Here is a 20,969-nt window from a genome sequence, read left to right as displayed (position 1 = left end):
CATCCCCGGTTCCTTTCACCTTCTCCCCGGCTGGTCACTTTGCCGCTATTCACTGCTGGTGGGGGGCGACCGGGGCAATTTAGTTAATCCATTAACAACTAATTGTCTCCTCCTACCCCTATTGCTTAGACAAACAAGGGGGAGGTGAAAGCCCCCCTGGCCTACAAAAGCACAGTGGAGGAGCCGCAATTTTAGGGACCCCACAACGCTGTACACTCCAGGCTGCGAAGGACTTTGAAAAGACTCTCCAAAGTTCTCCAACTTCCGCTGCTTTTTCCTTTCTTGTGAGGATGATCGGGGCAGCACTGCGGCTCATGGGCCTCTGTCTGTGCGTCTCCTGGGCGGAGGCGCGCATCTGGGCCTGGATGCTGAACATGCCCCACAGCCCTCCAAAGGACGGACCCATGGCGCAAAGGGACAGTGCCCCTGTGGGCAAAGGAAACACGGTAAGACCGACCGACAAATGTACTTTGGCTGAGATGATCGCACGGATTTCAAGTATTCTTGGACAAAAACATCAAAACAACCATCAAAAGTTCTAATGGATACCACCGTTTCTTTAAAATCTCTTTCCCTTGTTTTTATTTCCAGGGCGCGTGCGACCACGACAGGGCATGCGGCCGGGGCTTCTCCTGCGACCGGCACTTCGGCCTGTGCGTTCCGCTCCGGGGCGAGGGCTACTACTGCCGCAGGGACGCCCAGTGCGTACGCGGGCTCAGCTGCATGTTCGGGAAGTGCCACCGCAGCATCCCCACCGGACAAGAGGGTAAGGGAATGGAGATGGTCACATTCTGGTTGTTTGTGATCGGTACGATTCTGCCACTCCTGCAGAAAAAAACCCGCCTGCTTACCACGACCGGTGCTACTACCACCTCTATTGGAAGGCAAATATCTATATTTTTGTAGTTTCAAGGGATCCTTTTACAGGAATTATTTACAAATTCAATCAAAACTGACCCCAATCCATGTAAACAAAACATACTTTATATTTATATATGTGTGTATGCCAACTTGCACAATTTCCTATTGTTTTTCTTTTTTCTTAATTGTTAATTGCTTGGTTAATTTTGCCAAATTTCGATATTTTTACATTTCTAGGTCTATTATAGTATTGTATTATATATATTATTATATTATTGTATGTTACAAATGTTTCTATTTTTTTAATACTTTTACAGTTTTATTGCATAGAGCCAGTTTCTTCTCGGCTTTTTCTTCCGTTACTTCATTATAATTGCCTATTGATTTGGTGTGGGATGCTGTCTGCGTGACTTAAACCTCCAAACGATCACATTCTGTAGGCGATTCATGCCATTTTACAAAGAATTAAGTGGAACGATGTCGGGGGGGGAGCTCTAGCTCGAGGTGTAATGGCGGGCCTCCCTCCTCCAGGCGCCCGCTGTAAGGTGGACAGGGACTGTGGGGCGTCCATGTGCTGCGCCCGCCACCACGGCGAGCAGGTGTGCAAGCGGCGTTTGACACGCGGGGAGAGCTGCTACGTCCCCGACGGAGGTCTGGCCTTCAGCATCAACCAGATCTGCCCGTGTGACGAGGGACTGCTGTGCCGCGGAAACAGCGCCCCCCAATGGAGGGAGTAAGTGCTGTTGACATGTCCGCCATTGTCATGCCTGGGAAATGTGCAGCTGTTGCAGTTGCTTTTTTTTTGCATTCATTCGAGCGGGAACACAATGATGCACGTTAATTGGCCACGTTAAGTAAGAGATAAGAATCCTGGCCATGTTATTTGCCCTACAACCAAATGACCAAATATTTATATATATATATATATATATAAAATAGTTATTTGACTATAATTCTGTATATATGTGCAGATATATGTGGTCCCAACGCGTCACAAGATGTAATACTTTTTTCAATTTGATTGTTTATAGCATGATTTAGACTTTGCTTTGCTTTCCTTTCCTTTCAGGAGAGATTTTGTTTCCCAGCCTGAACCCACAGATTGGACCTGCCAAGCGCCCAAACCCTGATGCCAGCCCTGTAAAATATTTATTGTGTAAATATGTTGTTTAAGTGTAAATATCTTGTGGATGACTGTGTTCCCAAATAGGCTTCATCGATACATTATTACGTACGTTTACATAGTATTATTGTAAGACTAGATCACACCGTTTTGTATATTATGACTAAAGCACTAGCAATGTTACTGTGTGTTATAGAGCTTTCTTCCTGTGTTACCATTTTTTAAATGTCACTTAATCTGTTTACCTATTCACCTTGTAGGATGAAAAGTTGTTGTTTTTTTCGTGTAAAGGTTGATTTCTTTATTATTATTTTTTTATTTTTTACCATTATTACCTTTTAATGAAATTTCATTAAACAATTGATAGTCCATAAAAGTCTCAGAAGAGGAGGCGACGAGGAAAGGCTTTGCTGCTCTCTTGTGGAGACATACTGAGAAGCGAAAAGACACGTGTACCACACATCCCGGAGTGTAAATTCAACTGTGGAATAAAACCAATACTTTGTTTTTGGGTTTTTTTTAAAGTTGCTTTTCCTTTGTTTCAATTTGTGCAGAGTCAACACTTCTTGTTTACTGAATCGGGAAAAGAGCAGGGAGACGTAGACACACAGACACACACACTCACGCACACACGCACACACACACACACACACACAGACACACACAAACACACACACATACAAATGCATCCTTTCACCCTTATTGGCACCTGTTATGCACGTTTCTTGTCTCGCAAGCCATGATTACATAACACGATGGAGTTACGCGGCTGCTCCCGCCTCTTTGTCAGCGTTGCTGGTTGCTGTAATTGCTACCGGTCCCTCGACCCGCTCTCAGATGTGTATCTTCCCCCCGGATCGCCCCTCAAGAACTCCCCCGTCGGTCCATTAAGGTGCTAATGCTCATTTAAGTGACTTGAGCCGTTGTATGAAGGACACCAGAGTCTAACCTCCTCACTTTACAGCGGCCAGTTATATCACCGAGTCCACTTGCAAGGCCTTCCGTTTGGAACCTGTGACGGGGTTGTAGGTTGTAGACATACCTTTAGCGTTGTGTCTTATTTTTACACCCACGAGTGGAGTCGAAAAGAAAATCTAATTTGGAGATAGAAATGGAAAGTAGTTCTTCTTTTAAATGGCCACCCGATGGTTAAATCATTTCCCTCCAAAGAACCTAGAACCTATCCTTTAAGGATAGGCCAAAATACGCCCGAGATCGTCGCTGGAAAGGGTCGACGAGGACACGGTTCGTACAAAAAAAATGTAAGGCTATCCACATAGCGGACAAAAGTGATCTCTAGTTAATAGCCCCGAGGCTTCAGCCATGGGAAACCCTATCGCAGTGAATGCTGCGAAATACAGGGCCCTATCGTTTCTGCCCGGGAACACTGGTTAGTAGTGTGAGCGTGCTCTTATCTGGGCTAGTATCACATTTTACGGGGGTTCATACACGCCTGTTTGCAGTATTTAAGCTTTGTCAACGCTGTTCTCCACGGGGACAAGGAAGTCTGATTCGTTCTCGCTCTCTGGGGCGGACAGATTACTATCATTACTATCAATCCAAACTCAGCAGACACGGCTGGCGATCGACGACTCGCGGGAAGAGCGTAGAGCGTCTTGTCCCGGACGACGTCGAGGTATAGCCGGGAAAACGCTTCGTCTCCGCAATCAGACCTCTCTGTGTGGATATAACAAACGCAAGGAGAGTCGCCCCTACTCCCGTCCTATCCGGACGGCTCTCCACTCTCCCTCGGGGCGCCGTCCATTTGAATGTCAATGTCCGAACTGCACAGAGAGACTTTTGTAAGTGCCTAACAATGGCGTTTTAATACTGCCGAGGGGGAAAAAAAAAAAAAAAAAAAAGGCATAAAAAGGAGAGGGGCGATCGGCCGCTACCTGCGAAGGTACAAATATCCGCGCAAGTCGTCAAGACGCTCGCAAAGTCGCTGGCACGAGAGCCATGACGACCTTCTGACACCAGATCGAGCTGCACACGTCTGAATTTGGGTTGAACCTCACCACCTATGCTCCGTCCGCTCAAGCCTCTTGGGGTTGAAGGGGTTGGAGTGAGGGTTTCTTTCTTCGAATCCTTCCGCAGCTTTGAACGAACAAACAAACAAGCAAACCAAAAAGATGGCTCACGTCGGCGCCCTTCTAATGCTGCTGCCGGTGGTCTGGGCGTGTCCTCCTCAAAAAGCGGGTGACTGACCTCACGTTAATAACGAATCCTCGTCCACGTGTGGTTCGGGATGATTTTTTTTTTGTGTTTGTTTTGCTTTTTAACGATTTTCTCTGTGCCCCTGGTCAGACTACGTGATGGTCTCGTGCTTCCCCAACACCATCATCGCCAACGTGCCGGAGTGTCCGTACGGCTGGGAGATCGGTCAGCTCTCTCTGGGCGGCGTGTGCTACAACGGATTGAACACCCCGGGCTACTACCGCTTCATCATCCCCGACCTGACGCCCAAAAACAACTCCTACTGTGGCACCCAAGCTGTGGTGAGACAGAAAAACGCTCGTTACCGTATGAATCTACCCGGCGTATGTGTCTCCCAACCTGCGGGGCCCGTCCCCAATAGCTTCCGCCAAAGTCTCTCATATTGTGGTGTAAAATAAATGAATAGCCTCTTAACAGCATATGTTGTTTTTTTTATTCATTTATTCATTCACGCCACTCTTTTAAATAGTTGTATTGATGGGGGAGTTCTTCTGTACAGCACTCCCTTACGTGCTGTACTTCTCAGAGGTCTGTCCGTGGGGATTGAGGTAAAACTGGACGTTTTTTGTTTTTTTTTAAATCAGAATCAGATAAGAATGAGTTTATTCCACCAAGTACATTTTCATTTACAAGGAGTTTGTCATGGTAAGGATAGGTGCGTTCTGTACGGGCAAATAGCTGTTAAAAAAAAAAAAAAAAGCTTGAGTCTGAATAAAATAAAATACAGTTAAATAGCCAAATATACAGAAATACAGAACAGAAATAGCCAAATACATAAGAATATACAGAATATACAAAGTGCAATTCTATGCTCAGGATTAATTATTGGTATGGATATGTAGGGTATTATTACCATGTACTTACTGAATTATTAGTGTCCATGGTGTTATAACAGTGTAACTGTAACAGTGTCTGTATATTGCCGTGTTAGTATTTAGAATATAGAAAATGTCTCCTTTAAGACAAAACCCAAACAAAAATAAGGCTTCTTGGGATTTCCCTTGGCTTTCCGCAGTACCTATCCGGCAAGGACCCCAAGTACGTGTTCTATAACTCCATCATCTCCAACGACACCTCGCTGACCGTCAGGAACCAGCCGGTCAACTACACCTTCAGTTGCACGTACCGCGCGGCCTACCTGGTCAACAACGCCGTCTTCAGCCAGAGGTAAATAGCCTCGGTTCGGGGCACGGGGGCAAACGGTCGTCACTATTTGGGGAACGCGTGCGTTCTAACCCAATGACTTGCAGTGGTATTACTAACCCCTTTGCTTTTTCCAGAGTGGCCACAGTTTATGTCAACAACGGGAGTTTAGGCACTTTTAGATCGCAGTTGTCTATGAACGTGTTCACGGTGAGTAGCCGCTCGCCGTCGCACTTTCTGAGGTGGATGCCGAGTGCTGTCTGTGTCATGTGCAAGATAAAATGTAATTTTGGGGGGGCGGTTTCGCGGACGGCGTATAGTCTAAATCAGGACTAACTGAATCCTACTTAAATGAATCCAGAATTTTGAAAATGTCTTTCTGAGACGTTGCTTAACTTCGGATTAGTTTGTTCCAGACGAGGAAGTCCTAGACCATGAATGGCTAGTCAGCTCCTCCTGTCTAGTCCTGGTGCTGGTCTTAAATGGATAATGCATGTTCTCCACTGTCAAGGGCGACCTGGAGGCCCACACACCTACTGTACATTAGCTCAGTAATCTTATTTCTGGAAATCCAATTTTTTTTTTAAAACAGGACCAGGGCAGGCCTGAGACTATTTTAAGCCATGACTGAGAAAGGCCGTTTCATTTAGTCCGGACTGAAAGTGTGATTTAGCCTTAGATCAGGCCTGATCTGTGTCCGTGAAACCGCACCTTAATGTCAAAAGATTCTCGTACACCATAGTCAGTGTTGCCAATATCACAAGAATAAAAGCGAATGACTGGATCGTGCACGAGATCAACTCTCATGAAATCTGTATTTTTCTTTGTAGAATTCCAAATTCCTATATGCCAAGGACGCCCCCTATGTGATCAACACATCGGAAATTGGGTCTGAGGTCTTTATCGGCATTGAAGCAAAAGGCTTGAGTAACAGGTATACAGGGTCACAGAGCCGTTTATGCAATGCAATGTAATTACGTACCAAAAAGCACTCGGATGAATATCTATGAATTTGACTTCCTGATCAGTCCTTGTCGTCCCCCTCTTAAGATTTAAGGTGGTGATAAGCAATTGCTGGGCCACTCCCTCCCCCTACTCCACAGACAGGAAGAGGTGGACTCTCATCATCAACGGGTAATTGTAACATCGGAATCGGAATATTTTTTTGGGGGGGGGGTTTTTTGGACCGGTTTTGTGGGAAGAATTGTCCGAACGTCAACCTCGTCTTTTCCCCGCAGCTGCTCGTCTGATAACACCGTCATCATATTCGACAACGCCAAAGACACCCGGTCCATGTTCAAGTTTAACTCCTTCCGTTTTCAGCGGCTAGAGAAGGTGTCGACCGTCTGGCTGCACTGCGAGGTCCAGGTTTGTGACGGGGAAAGGCTCGTCTGTCAGCCAGTAAGTATAACATCTCCATTAATATCATAATCAGATTCCGCGACCGTCACGGGTGTCATTGATAGAATTGTCCGCTGGTGTATATCTGGGAGACATACTAATACTTATAGTAATAGTGATACAGAAAAAGAAAACATAATAGAATATTTTTTGCTGGTAATTAGGGTTTTCATAAATTCTTTATTTTTAGTATTTCTGTAAATACGATTAGACATTAAAAGCAAATTTTAAAATATGGATTTAGTTATAGGAATGGAAAGGAATAGGAACCTTTTTTTTTTTGACAGGGCCCCTGCTCTGCAAGAAGCCTTACGTCTGAAGCAGAACCAAGTGGTGGCGTCCTCAGTGCAGAGTTTCAAATTAAAGGTACTGCTTGGTTTTTTTGTAATTAAAAAGGTACCACTGCTTGTTTGGTTGGTTTGTTTTTCCAAATTAAAAGGCACCTCTAATTGGTGTTTACACCAATTGATACTTTCAATTGATCAAATCAAATTGCCTTAGACCGTACGATTCTATCTTAATTTATTGGTCTCCCCTACAGCTTCCCGGTCCTCTAGCAATGCACACGTGACAGGTAAATCAATCTCTGCAACAAAATGTTTTTCAGGCAACGGTTGCTATGGAATGATTCATTTCAACATTTCTGTAAAATGTTTTCTCATCACATTCGCTCCACGACAAATTTATAATTGTTCCATTATTTGTTTAATTTGCACCTTGTTTCCTATTTCTACAACACAGGTGCATCACTCTGCCTCCTGGTGGGCGTCCTGATCAACACGTTTCACAGTTTTATGAGTGGACCAAAACTGTAGTGTCAAATTGGTATTTCTCTTGTCGTGTCTAGTTCTCTCTACAGCACAATTCATTTTGTGCATGAATGTTGTTAATAATAAAGTCTGTTACCTTGAAGTTCCCCAATAAAGATTTTTTTAAATTGTTGAAATTGTCACATTAATCCTAAAAATGAAAGAAAATACATAGACCAAGTCAGGCAAACACAGTTTCTATAGAAACAATAGATACCTAACGATAAATTGACAACAATTACAATAATTTAACTGGATAATTTACATTGACCAGCGAAGCACCCAACATAAACTGTTTCATTACAACACCCATCACTATTGTCATTTCCTTTTCATAAAAAACTCCACAAGCAGACTTTACCAATACTTTTGCTCTACAGTCTCCGATGTTCATTGGCTTGCATTCAAACAAAAGCCAAATAAATAAATAAAATTAATAATTACACTGATTCATTGGTCAGAAATTCATGATAATTTCAATTGACCATTGTTAGGACTAGACCCTAATGTAGAAATATTTTGCCCACTTGGAAAGCGCATTCTCATCATGTCCAACGCAGCATTTTTTTCAAATGAAGGCTTACTCAGCTATGACAGACTGATAAAAAGGGACATCTTTGAATGCTCACCAAACTGGTCAGAGTATTTTTATGTGCCTTAGCTAAAACGCAAATCAGCCTTTTCCACCGCTCTAATGCATTTCTGCTGCAGTATACGTTATAATTTGTCTGCAATTCTACTCTTAAGAACTTTCAGATCTATCGGATCCAGGTCTTTTCGCAAAGTCATTGTTTTTGGATATATTAAGTGAGATGACCTGAAAATAGGGGCCTCTTTTTAAATGTTAACCGCCGTAAGCTCTGCCACGGCCATGTGAGATTTGGTCAGCGTCTTCTGGGCCTTCCTCTCGTGGTCTTTGGTAGTTCCCGGTTTGCTCTTAATGGGAGAGACGACACGCTGATGAAATACAGGTCAGAAAGCCTACTCCGTGTCTGGACAGTGGGTAGAATCGTAGAATCGTGTACCTGAATGGGAGGTGAGCCGTGGCCAAGCAGAGGGGGATTAAAGCCCTGTTTGCTGTGCAGCCAATAGGTCTTTTGACACCCTTTACCCTGTTGGGAACGAACACACACACACACACACACACACTTTTTTTTCCAAGTACAAACAAACCCTACATGTTTAATTGCCAAAAACGACATCGATTACCTTCATCTCAATAGCGCCTCGTTCCTCCAAAACAAACGAGCCGCTCTGGATGAGAATGGCTGCGGTGCTGTTAGAAACGTGAATCTTCAGGGCTGTCGGGTGGGGAACATACGAAATAAAGAAGGTGGAAGGAAACGATCATTTAATAGATTCTTGTTTTGTCTCCTATCAAATACATTTTACAAGTTCGAGGCAGAAACACGTTCCTCGGTTCACCCACGCAAGCTGTTGCTCTCCATGCGGGAGGCTGTGTTCACCGTGTCTCCAAACAGACAGTAGCGAGGCATCGTGGAGCCCACCACCCCGGCAACCACTGGACCTTCAAACACAGAGCGGCACTGGTGTGATGTACTTATATACCAACACATTACTACATCACAAGCTGAAGTGAAGTGACGCTTTCTGCTTCACTCCGTCGACCGGATGCTGCCTTTTGCGCACCTGAGTGGACCCCGATTCGGAGCGCAAGTTGATCGCTGGGCAAATGGTGGATTTTGAAGACCTTGATCGCACCCAGAAAATGAAGAGCCATCGTGGCGATCTCCGTGGCGTGCTTGGTGCCGTTGCTGATGGGCAGACCACTAGCCACCATGTATGCATCACCAATGGTTTCCACCTAAGCAAGGTACGTGGAAAAGGCATTCTCGGTTCACAAAAGACCATGCTTACATACAGTATATTAACATATCTCCTGTCAAATATTACGTGTGAGCATGACAACAAACAAAGACAAAAAGAGATATATGTCCAAAAATAGATGGCGTGCGTGGATGTGAGCCTAAGCAGTTAATTCGGCCCATGCTGTTGCTCGGCGACGTACTTTGTAGACGTCGTACAGTTTGATTATATCGTCGAACAGGCTGTAGAGGTCGTTGAGGAGCGTCACCACCTCCATGGCAGAGCTGATGGAGCACATGGAGGTAAAGCCCACGATGTCAGAGAAGAAGATGGTCACCATGTCGTAGCTCCGCGGTTCGACCGACTTCCCCGCCATCAGCTGATCAGCAATGTACCTGCGGCCGACAGGAAGCGACGATGCTGAGTTGCTCTCCAAAATTACTGTGTGTGTTCGCCTACTCATGCACTTCATTTCATAGAAGCCCAGAATACTTATGGTGCTAATACGTCACATACTTTTAAAAGGTTAAATGACCAAGTCTAGTTAGCTTAAAAACTGAAAGGGCAAAATGTTGAGTATATGTCACATTTTAATGCTTTTGCATTTCTTACCTTGGCAACATGCTGGACAGAAGCTTGTCTGCGCGGGTCTTCTCTGCTATGAGCTGATTGGTCCTCTCTTCCACCACTTCCTCCAGGTGATTTGCATATCTTTCCAACTTTTCCACCATATTGTCTAGTATGTTGGCATGGCTAGAATTTTAAAAAGAACTTATGACAATAAACTGAATTTTTAATATCAAAAACAGGGACTGACCTCACACATCAAAAGTACTTCTTGCAGAATTGACAAATGCATCATTTAAAGCTAACCAATAGGTCTGACCTGTCTGGGCTGGTCTCCTTCAGCTGTCTCCGTATGGACCCGAAGGGCGGTCTGTGGTCGGGGTTCTCGCTCCAGCAGGCCTTCAGCAGAGCGGTGAGGTTCTCATCACACAGCTGATTGGACACTGTTGGCCGAAGGGGCTCCCCTCGTAGGGGGGTCCGCAACTGCTTGATGATCTCTGAAAGTCAACAAAAGAAAACGGGGCGAGTTGGCCGGTGATATTTGCTCCACCTCCAATCTCCTGAGCTGACGCGGGGGATATCGTTGAGATGCGCCGATTGGACCTTTTGGCTCAAGGTTGACGTCATGGTAGGGGCCGGGCTCTGTGCTGTAGATGAGATCCCGCATGATGATGGCGAAGCTGAAGATGTCCCCCTTGGGCGTACCGTTGAAGGGGAGACAGTCTTGTCTCAGTAACTCCGGAGCCGTCCAGTACAAATCTACAACAGGGCAACAGACAATCTGGTCGCTAATAGAGTTCTCCTCGCCTGGGTCCTGAGAATCAAATGCTCCAAAGGATACAAAACTATAATATGAGAGATCACACGTCAGACAGTCATTCCAGGGGATCTTCACCTCTACAGGTAGAAAGAAATACCACAGAATGAAGAGCGCTCCCACTGACCGTGGTATTTGGAATTTTCCGGTGGGATGGTCCTTTTTGTTCCGTGTTTGAACTCCCACAGTCCAAACCCTGATAGTTTTATCTGGAGCCGACTGTCCACCAGACATGTGCTGGGCTTCAAATTGCCATGGGACTTCAGGGCGCTCTTGTGAATGAACTCCATTCCCTGGAAGTGAATAATAACGCTTAGAACATGAATGGGTCCCTGTTGTTTTTTTCCATCTAGAAGATAGAGATCATCGTGCTCGATCAAATGTGAATTTGATCAACAGCTTCGAGTAGAAACCGTATCGTGAAGAATGGAAGATAAGAAACGAACGCACTCACGTTGACAATGTCATAAGCGAAGGACAGTTTAAACATCCAGTCCAGTTCAATATCTGAAGCACTCAAAACGTCCTGTAGTTAAAAAAAGAACCAAAACAGATGGGGTTTGTTAAATGACCACTGGCCATTTTCCTGGCGATAGCTCACCTGTAAAATTAAGTATCTTTGCAAAACAAGTGTTACCGTAATTGTCAGCCTGAATAGGAGATCATTTTAAAGGTAGGTTTCTCAGCACATCCTTTGAATTTTTCCAAAACCCGAAATAGACACGATATTAAAGATATAAAAAAATTATCCAAGCGAGCGATCCATGCGTATTGAAAATGGTCAAGTAATGTATAACATGACGGCCGAATAGTCAAGGGGCTAAAACTCAATTTGTCACTGGCACGGTCCTTTGTTCTAGCTAAAATCTATAATAATCATTTTTGTTTCCTTACCTTAAGACTTCCCTTCTTGCAGTACTGCATGACCAGACAGACGTTCGGAGGCTCGATGCAGACTCCAAAGAACTGCACCAAGTTCTCATGCTTCATCTCCTTCATCTGCTTTGAAACATTCAATTTGTTAGGCACACGCCGCCGCACTTCAAGACTGACGCAAACTGCAGGGATGCCGAGCTCACAAGACGTGAGGGGAAGCGAACAACGGTTACTGAACAAAGGTGCTGGTTAAGAGGAACATTGGGAACGTCACCATGTTGAACTCTGCGATGATAGTCGGTTTCCGTATATCGTTTACAACCTGGTTCTCCATGTATTTGATCGCCACGTTGTTTCCCTGCGCAAATAATCAGGAAATAAGCAAAAGCGATCACCAAATGACCCTCCTATCTGTCTCACTTGCTGCTCGTTCAGACGCTCCCTCCTTAATTTCAGACTGGAGAGGGAGACATTCCTTTAAGAGGCCGCGTTCATCAAAACGTCTTGTTATCATTGCTGCTAACAAACAGAATTTTGAATAAGAAATAAACAACACTCCTGGGTGCCCATGCATAATAATCAAATATTGGTTCAAAACTCCATGAGTGTCAGTTCAAGTATGAATTGTTACAAACCCATTACAATGTTATGACGCATTATATGCCCTAAACAAACGTGCTCTCTATTCAATGAAGTTACGACCAAGTCATGCAGAAACGACAATGAAAAAGTACAATGTGTGAAGATCAAATGAGGTTTGGTTTAGGAAAGAAGGTTGGGAGCTCCTATACTTCCTTCACTTTCAGAACACTAAAATCATTCCGAGTACCTGATAGAGGCCAATGGTGGAGAAGACGTGCTCTTTACCCGCCTTGTCCTTGAGGCCGTAGCTGTTGGAAGAGACAATGGACTGGGAGCCCCCACTCCCACTCTTGCCCTTACTGGCCGTCGTGCTCAGAGACGTGGTCTGTGCTCCCTGGACGCACCACACACACAAACACCACGCGTGAACACACACATAGAGCCAACACTACCCTCCCACGCCCATTCCCATTTAGTTGGTGTGTATTCAGTAAGAATATGAGTTTGCTTTGGACGTCGATACTGCTGAAGGCCATCGACCTAGGAGCTTTTCATACTTTGGCTTCTTTGATGAGAGTAATGTCATTGTAGTTGATGAGCCACCAACAGGAGTCGTCGAGCCGGGTCTGGAGCCGGAGCTTCTGCAGCACCAGGACCCCGATGCACAAGATGGCCACCATGCCGATGAAGGGGAAGGTGACGAGCATGGCCATCAGGATGATATCTGCGTCAGATCAAGGCAGTAAGGTTCGTGTACCTCTAAACTTTAACAAAATTGTCCAAAAATTTTGAAAGTATGTTTTTTTAAATGTACCATTGCTTAGCCATTCACAGTTTTCGTTGTTGAAGCCACATTCTGGATTGTCAGAGGGAGGTTTCCCTTTTGGCCAGACCACAGATGCAAACTCGGAGGTCGGACTGGAATGGAATCGTTGTATTTAGGAATCTAAATTCATGTCACGTCAAAATGTTATCTATACGTCGACAGACATTACAGGATTGTATTGACAGACATTACAGACATGCATGTATGTGTTAGGGATGCAATGGTACACAGTATGTTATTGACTGGCGCAGCGTACGGCGGTCGCGTGCCGTCAGTGCACGCTTCCCATAGAATCCACTGTTGGAGCCCCACTGTCCCCATGTCAACCGTGTGGGGTCTGCGCGGAGCCGTGCAGCATTTTTGCGTGAGAGGTCTATTTTTATTTTTTTTTAAGTGCGCGTGGCTACACAGCCTTTTCAATAGAAACACAAGATAAAACTACATAGAAATGTTTTTGTAAAGAGCGCAATCAATCAAAGTGTCCTGTCGTAAAATAGCCCTCTGGGATGGCCGTCCCTAAGAGAAGGTTAGGGAGAAAGTGTTCCCGTTACGCACGGTGTCATTCCGGCTGCCAATGTCGCCTGTAGGAAGAGCCAGCCCCGCTAGTTATTTATGGCAGACTACTATAAAAACATTTATTACACCTTTTTGTTTTTAATATAAAGATACCAAAACCGCACTGTTACCATGGTTCCAAAACAGTGATACATACCGGACGATGGGCTAACTGTACTGTTGCATCCCTACCTATTTGTTGATTCGTTTGCTCTGGGGTGTTAAGCAACAATTTTTACCGGACAATTTTGGTGTGACTGTCGAAATTCAGGATGGGCACAAACTTAGTATCGCCTTCCGTTTGCTGTAGGTCATAAACGGAATAGTCTACGTTCCTCTCCCCCTCTTCATCAAAGTGGACCAGTCCGGAGGCTCCTGCAATGACAGCTATTACTTCCTAAATCTCTAAACCAAACGGTAACAAAAAATACTCAGCCTTTCGTGAGGTAATATTTAAATTGACCCGTATTATGCCGCGGTACGTTAAAAGTGATAAGGCTACCATAAAATCGGATGTTGTTTTTGTTCTTCAATCTCAGAAGAAGCTGCCGTCCATCATGAGGGTCATTGCCATCTTTGAGGACCTCCTTCAGTCCCATGGCGTAGAGGAGCACAGCATCGTGGAGATAGGCGGCGTACGGGCTTACCTGGAATACCACAATCCAAGGGAAACAAGGGCTCATCAAAAAGAAATACCCAATGTGCCATTTGCCTCCATGACCATTTTATTTTCACTCTCCCTGTGAAGAGAAGCGTCTACCTCTCTCTCGGACGTCAGGTTGCTTCGGAACGGGGCCCCCTTCAGCTTGTCAAAAACCTGCTCAAAGAAGTCGTAGTACTCGTAGCCCTTGTAGAACTTCTGGCCGATGATGAAGGCCATGTCGAAGGCTCTAATGGCAGCCAGGTTGCTCCTGCTGTTGAAGGCAAGCTTCCACATGTTGTCCTGCTCCAGAAAAGCAAATAGATTAAGATTCAAATACATTAACGCTGTTGCAAACGATAAAAGACCAAAGGCACAAAGGGTTAGCTTCATGTATTGTATGTATCGTATTTATCATATTTCATTCAGTTTATAGAGATTTGGTAAAACCATAATAGGATATATACACAAAGGCAACACTTATCAGCTTGAAATTTCGGTAGATCTTGCTGAAATAATATTTACTTGACCTAAAATTTGATATTCACGATTACAAGTCCTACATTTTATTTGCTCTATCAAAGGCATGCAAAATATTAATATTCCTTAGCTCTATCAATGGCATGCTCATAGAATGTATATTTTTAGTGTAGTCCCTATGATGAATTTCACTGAATCAAATGGGATTTTTCAACACATCTGTGTTTTTTATTTTTTTGTGACTTTTGAAAAGATATGTTGTGCTGCGTTGCACCAAACATATGGAAAAGGGTTAGGGTCACGTGAAAAAATAAATGCAATGTGAAAAACCTGAATTCTGAGAATAAAGTCAGAATTCTGAGATTAATCTCGGACCTCATGTTTATTTTTTTCCCCACTTGCCAATAAATGTTTTCATGTCATACTAAAGCGGGTCCTATTCTAAAAAAGACGAAAGAATAAACAACAAACGAACCACCTGCAAATGTTCACTAGGGGGGGCAAAGTGATTCTGGGAACTATTTCCGGTGTGAGTGCCGGTATTATATACTGTGTATATACACTCACTGAACACTTTATTAGGAACATTATGCTAAACTGGGTAGGGCCTCTCATTGTTTTCAAAACAGCCTCAATTGTTATGGCATGGATTCCATAAGATATTGGAAACATTCCTTTGAGATTCAGTGTCGGTTTTCCATGGGTCCGAGAGAGATTGTTTCGTCCCATTAACCAGAGGAGGATGCAGGAGATTTCCACAATGTGCATTTCTTGTATGTTTGATAAAACATATTAATAGCTTAATAATACCTTATAAATAAATTGACAGATTTCTCTACAACAAAAATCTACTGCTTGACAAGTCAGTTTGACGAGAGCCCACACGTCATGACTCCAAGCAACAAGGAGACCGCCCTGCTTCCACTGTCTTCCGTGTTGCTGACAGATACTGTATACCAGACCAATAAAGTTTATAAAATTACTTCCCAATTATGAAGTAAAACCTACAGTGAATCCTGGGAGGGATATTTGCTTTCCTGCTGGAATGATAATATTTTGTTTACATTAGTGAGGTTTCATTTGTTGTGAGGGGGGTGGGGGGTGTACGGACCGACCACACACACACACACACACACACACACACACACACACACACACACACACACACACACACACACACACACACACACACACACACACACACACACACACACACACACACACACACACACACACACACACACACGACAACAGCCCCTTTCAAAGCCAGGTTCCCTTGGGCGGTGGTGTGAGGGCTGCCTGGCATATTTGTTGGACCAGCACGTCCACTGCTTCGAATGCCTGGGCTTCCGAGGGAGCCGAAGACCTGGCGGGCTGCGCTGCACGCCCAGACCCTGCCCAAGCGTGAGCGAGATCACTTTCCACATCTCATTCATCTTTTCTTTAACAACAGCGTCCCACTGGAGGACGCTCTTTGGAGTGGGAGAGGATGAACCAGAGCAGGATGTGTCCCGTCCCTCTAACCGTCTGCTTCGCGATGACTTCCTGAGGCTTATATGCTCAGCAGTGGCGAGGGTGGGTACCCCCCCCCCCTATTCACGAGGCCCCTGACAAAATAGTGCTGGAGGTCTATAAAACCATGTCTGTGGCCAGAAGAGATATGCCAGTTCCCCACCATCATCCCCTATATTGATGGTGCCAGGACTGCACCTGGCTTGTTCCAGGCGCTGGTATCAGCGAGTAGAGCCTTGACTTTGGCCACACAGACCCAGCATGCACTGTGACCGGACCTGACCACTCACCAGCCAGTCAAGATTAAGCTGATTGATGAAGCTGAATCACCGGCTGTTCTCCCTGTTCTCTTTTATGTCCTCAGTCACCAGGGGAGCCCCGTCCCTTTTGCACAGGGCCCCCCTTGGGCAAGACAGGCACACTTTGTGTCTGTGGTGGTGAGGGCAGAGGGGAGTTACGAGGAGTTTATGGGGAACGTCCCCCTCTTGGAGGCATCCTCCCTCTCTCCATACTATCCCTGGCGTCTCAGGTGCTCGGTACCACTATGGCTAGACAGAAGACTGAGACAGGGTTATGCACTGCATTTCGCAATGCCCTACTTTCCATGCATGGGATCAAACAGACGGTGATGTTAAATCCCACAGCAGTGGCTGTCAGAGGAGATAGCGACATCTATTCCCACTTCTTCCTGGTCCTCAAATTGACAGGGCGAGTGAGACCAGTTCCGGACTGTGAGCTGTCAACAAACTCATTGTAAAGAGACCGTCCCGCATGTTGACTGCACAGTGTCTGCATAGGACTGGTTCACTTCAATCGAACTCAAGGATGTGTATTTTCATTTACCCATCCTACTGACACATAGGCGGTTTATGGGATTATATACACTTTGCCTTTATGGGAATAACCTATGAGTACCGGGCGGAAAACGTTGTGTTATTCCCTAGAACACTGCTGCCGTCTACGGGTAGTGACGGCTGTAACCACTATGCGTCTGTTAGCAGCACACAGAGTAGTGCCTCTGGGTCTGCTCCACATGCGCACCATCCAGAGATGGTTCATTCGTCTGGATTCTGTGTGCTACAGAACACTTTGTTGATGGTCCCAGCCATGATCCTGCAAGACTGAACCATTGGTGGGACTGCCCTGTTTGGAGCTGTGTCAGTGGAAGACATTTGCATGGCGGCGTCCGGGGGCATCACAGCGTCTCTTATTTAGCCCCTACACTGACTGCATTATATGAATAAGTCTGTGGGACCTGCGTACCAAGATATGCAAATGAGGAAGGACAGGTGGCCGTCAGCCCAGATCCATTGCATGCCTTCCCTGTTGAGGAGAGTCGCGATATGTTTTTTAAAGGTCATAAACCGTGTATGAATATAACAATGCTTTGCCTTGCTGTCTCCCTAGGCTGGATGAAGATCCTTGAGGAGAAAATCAGCGGGCGTACGGCCCTTTAATAGCGGCAGGTCACAGCTGATGAGTACAATAACATTTTCAGTCAGGCGCGCATGTGCGAAGCTAGAGGACTTTGCCTATGGTCATAGAACTTAAGTTAGAGTAAGCAAACTATCGTCGCTTTGTTGGCTTGTACTGAAAACAGAAAGAATCCATACCACAGCGACATTTTGTTCTTCTCTTGTTCTTAACATGTCTCTTGTGTGTGTTGTTACTGTATTGCTGTCTCGTACTTTTTCGTACGTTGTATACTGTACTGTATATCGCCATACACAATTTATTCACATGCACTTTGCTGCACATACAAATAGCCTATCCTATATACATAACTATTCCCTTCACTTCTATTTTGTACCCCCACTCTGTATTACCTTTTTGAGTATAATTTTATTTAAATTATTCTATTCACTAACTGCATTACGTTTGAGGAATCAGTTAGTTTCAGTTAGTTGCTATGTAGGAATTAGGTTAGCTATTATGTCTGTTTTAGTAACTATTGTGCAAAATCTCCAGGTGCTTTGCAACGACATTTCATGTGACATTTCACTGCATATATGTATGAAAGTTTGTATATGACAAATAAACCTCTTGAATCTTTGGTCAAAAAGTTCTACTTCTTTTCAGATATACCGGTGCTCTAATCCTTTTGCGAAACACAGGACACTCACACTCACAGTTTTAAAGGTGTTACCTGTAGCATTGGTTGTAGTATTTTTTTACTCACCACACTGCCACTGACCTCAAAATGCTGTACTAGGAAGAACACATACTCTCCATTCATTAGGCCCTGGTGCTCCGCCTCCTGCAGCAGGGAGAAAGAGTCCTCGGCGTTTGTCAGAACTATGATCACTATGAAATAAAAAATATATACAAAAAAGACATAAGACAGTTAATTAAAATATAATAATTTGAAGACCCGAATTGCATGGTTTTACAGTTCCTACCTCTTGCAACTGTTGCAATGTAGTTCACATTTTGACGGATGAGCTCAGGGTTGCTGGTGTCAAACTTGATCGCTGCGGTCACCACAAATCCCATTCTGAGAGGATCCTCAATGGTTTTCCACAGAGCGTCCACTTTGTCCCAAGTGTTGGAGTCCAGGCCGCCCCCGATCATCGCCACGTGCGTCCATCCGAAGAATTCCAGGGTCTTGATTAGCACCTCTGAGCTTCTTTTGAGAGGCGGCACGATTTTAATGTAAGAATCGTAAATATTGCCGTTGTCCATTTTGGACGACTGCCCCACGAAGCCAAACATGGGGATGCTCCAAGTGGATGCAATGAGACCAGTCACCTGCCAGCCAAAAGACAACAAATGTATTTATTTCAAAATATCATTGTACAAACTTATGTCATTCTATTCTAAAAACAACACATTTGGATAGCCAGGCTGGGAATTCAGGCGTTCCGGCAGCAAAAGGCAGCGCGAAAAAACAAAAGATATAGATTTAAATCAGATAATAAATAACACATATGCGCACATCTATCCACATAAGTACACAGTGTAGTACCACGCTACTATGGCATACAGTAATGGAGTATTACAAAATGCACACGACTAGTTTTAGTAAATAAAAGTCAACCATCAAAGTCAGCAGTCTGAACATGAGTTGTAGTAACGCACGCTGTTGTTTGTGTATTCAGTTATGTTGAGTTGTATCTTAAAGACGGACTGAAATCCTAAATCGAAAATTTTTTTAAATTTCGTTTTCTATGGTTTTAAAATGACCCCCGAGAACTGAGAGGGCGTGGTCTCGCCCCAATAAATATTCATGAGCCGACCTTTGAGATAAAAAGGCATCACCAGCCAACGACGAGGCGTGGGCGGGCGTGGCTCCCGAACGTGACCGTATGTAAATGAATGTATCTACTTATGTAGATACATTAATGAACGTATGTATATGGAGCCACGAGAATCAGGGTAAAGAGACTGAGATCGAATGTGGTGGGGGAGGGAAAATAGAAGTGGCAATTTCCAACTACTTTTTAGTCCGTCATCAAGTCATTGGTTTCACCCTTATATATAAAGCTGTCCAGATTACTTAAAATTAATTAACGGAAAATGGACGATGATCTGATTGTGTTTATCTGCATTCACAAGAATTATTGGGTCCTTGTGTCATACAAGTGGAAGACATGAGAACTTTAAACACGACAGTATCGACTTTTCGCCAGATAACTAATACGAGTGTCTTGTTTTCATGTAAATCATTAAATCAGCATCACACGCCATCAAATCACCATGACAACACACTGCCCAATATGGTGGTAGTTTTAAAATGTTTTGAATTGCACTTTTACCAGTAATCTGTGATATTTTAATAGCTATTTTGAGTCTGTTTTTTTATATTTTATTCTGCTGTACAATGTGCTTGCCTTCAAATCACATCACATCACAAAACATTAAATCACATCACATGTAGTAGCGCTACGCCAAAAACCCGAGGCCCTACCTCAGCTCCTTCGGGGCAGGCCGGGCCAAACAGGGCGGACACGTTCTCCTTCCACACCTGGTGGATGAAGCCGCCCAGGGAAGCCTTGGGGTCGCAGTCTGAGTCTTTGTAGACAAAGTCCAGGCTGTAGTTCCCCAGGAGGGAAGGGTTGGTGTTGACCTTCTCCAGGGCGATCTGCAGCGCCGAGCCCAGCCGCAGGGCGCTGAAGGGGAACGACATGTTCCAGGGGGCTTGGAAGCCGATCAGCAGCCTGCCGGCCCTGTCGTTGCTGGGGTCTGTGGGGCCGGGGAGAGGAGCCACGCTCAGCACCAGCAGAGCGCAGAGGAGCCATGACGTCGGGCCGAGGCTGCGGGGGGCGAATAGGGAGCGCGTCGCACTCATGCTGCCAGCGGACGGAGAGCAAAGAGATGACCGGCTCTCATGTTATCAGGCTTAAATACCCAACTCCCGTGGGGAGGCTGGAACTCTCCGAAGGATTGGGGATGGGGAAATATGGGAATACCAGAGAGGGGGGGGGGGGGGGGAGAGAGAAAGAAAGAGAGAGAGAGAGAGAGAGAGAGAGAGAGAGAGAGTCCTTAAAGTGTCCAAGAAAGACCAAAATGTCATTACAAAAAGCTGTATTTGGACAAATAATATGGTGCTCAACCAGATGGCCTTTTCAGGACTTTCAACTTTCAGTGGTTACAAAATAAGCTAACGTTGTGGATTTCATGGAAATTTAATTCATATTAACATTGACTTGATATAGTTATTTTTGTTTACGATGGCTAAGGCTGCAAACTAATAAATGAATCAACAGATTTATAAATCCATTAATAAATCCAAT

General features: G+C 44.7%; 2 protein-coding genes across 2 annotated transcripts; one reads left to right on the top strand and one right to left on the bottom strand.

The window, feature by feature from the left end:
* Positions 1-4,116: 4,116 nt before the first annotated feature.
* Positions 4,117-7,316, top strand: tectb (tectorin beta; the record flags this gene model as incomplete). Its single annotated transcript, XM_080021224.1, has 9 exons — positions 4,117-4,183; positions 4,292-4,482; positions 5,217-5,368; positions 5,482-5,554; positions 6,175-6,278; positions 6,395-6,478; positions 6,583-6,745; positions 7,033-7,111; positions 7,303-7,316. The coding sequence occupies 9 exons, from the start codon at positions 4,117-4,119 to the stop codon at positions 7,314-7,316; spliced, it is 927 nt and encodes a 308-aa protein (XP_079877350.1).
* Positions 7,317-7,491: 175 nt separating this feature from the next.
* On the bottom strand, positions 7,492-20,524 carry gucy2g (guanylate cyclase 2g; the record flags this gene model as incomplete). Its single annotated transcript, XM_080021223.1, has 23 exons — positions 7,492-7,515; positions 8,404-8,490; positions 8,580-8,666; positions 8,764-8,855; positions 8,984-9,082; positions 9,205-9,379; positions 9,584-9,776; positions 9,994-10,134; positions 10,268-10,445; positions 10,552-10,707; positions 10,893-11,058; positions 11,220-11,291; positions 11,660-11,764; positions 11,916-11,999; positions 12,471-12,617; positions 12,781-12,947; positions 13,038-13,141; positions 13,844-13,979; positions 14,107-14,251; positions 14,365-14,547; positions 18,431-18,540; positions 18,636-18,984; positions 20,144-20,524. The coding sequence occupies 23 exons, from the start codon at positions 20,522-20,524 to the stop codon at positions 7,492-7,494; spliced, it is 3,381 nt and encodes a 1,126-aa protein (XP_079877349.1).
* Between the last annotated feature and the right edge of the window lie 445 nt (positions 20,525-20,969).

The sequence above is a fragment of the Zeus faber genome, assembly GCF_960531495.2.
Source record: "Zeus faber genome assembly, chromosome: 20".
Classification (NCBI taxonomy): Eukaryota; Metazoa; Chordata; class Actinopteri; order Zeiformes; family Zeidae; genus Zeus; species Zeus faber.
Note: the sequence above shows the minus strand (reverse complement) of the source record. Positions and strands in the feature narration are given on the sequence as shown.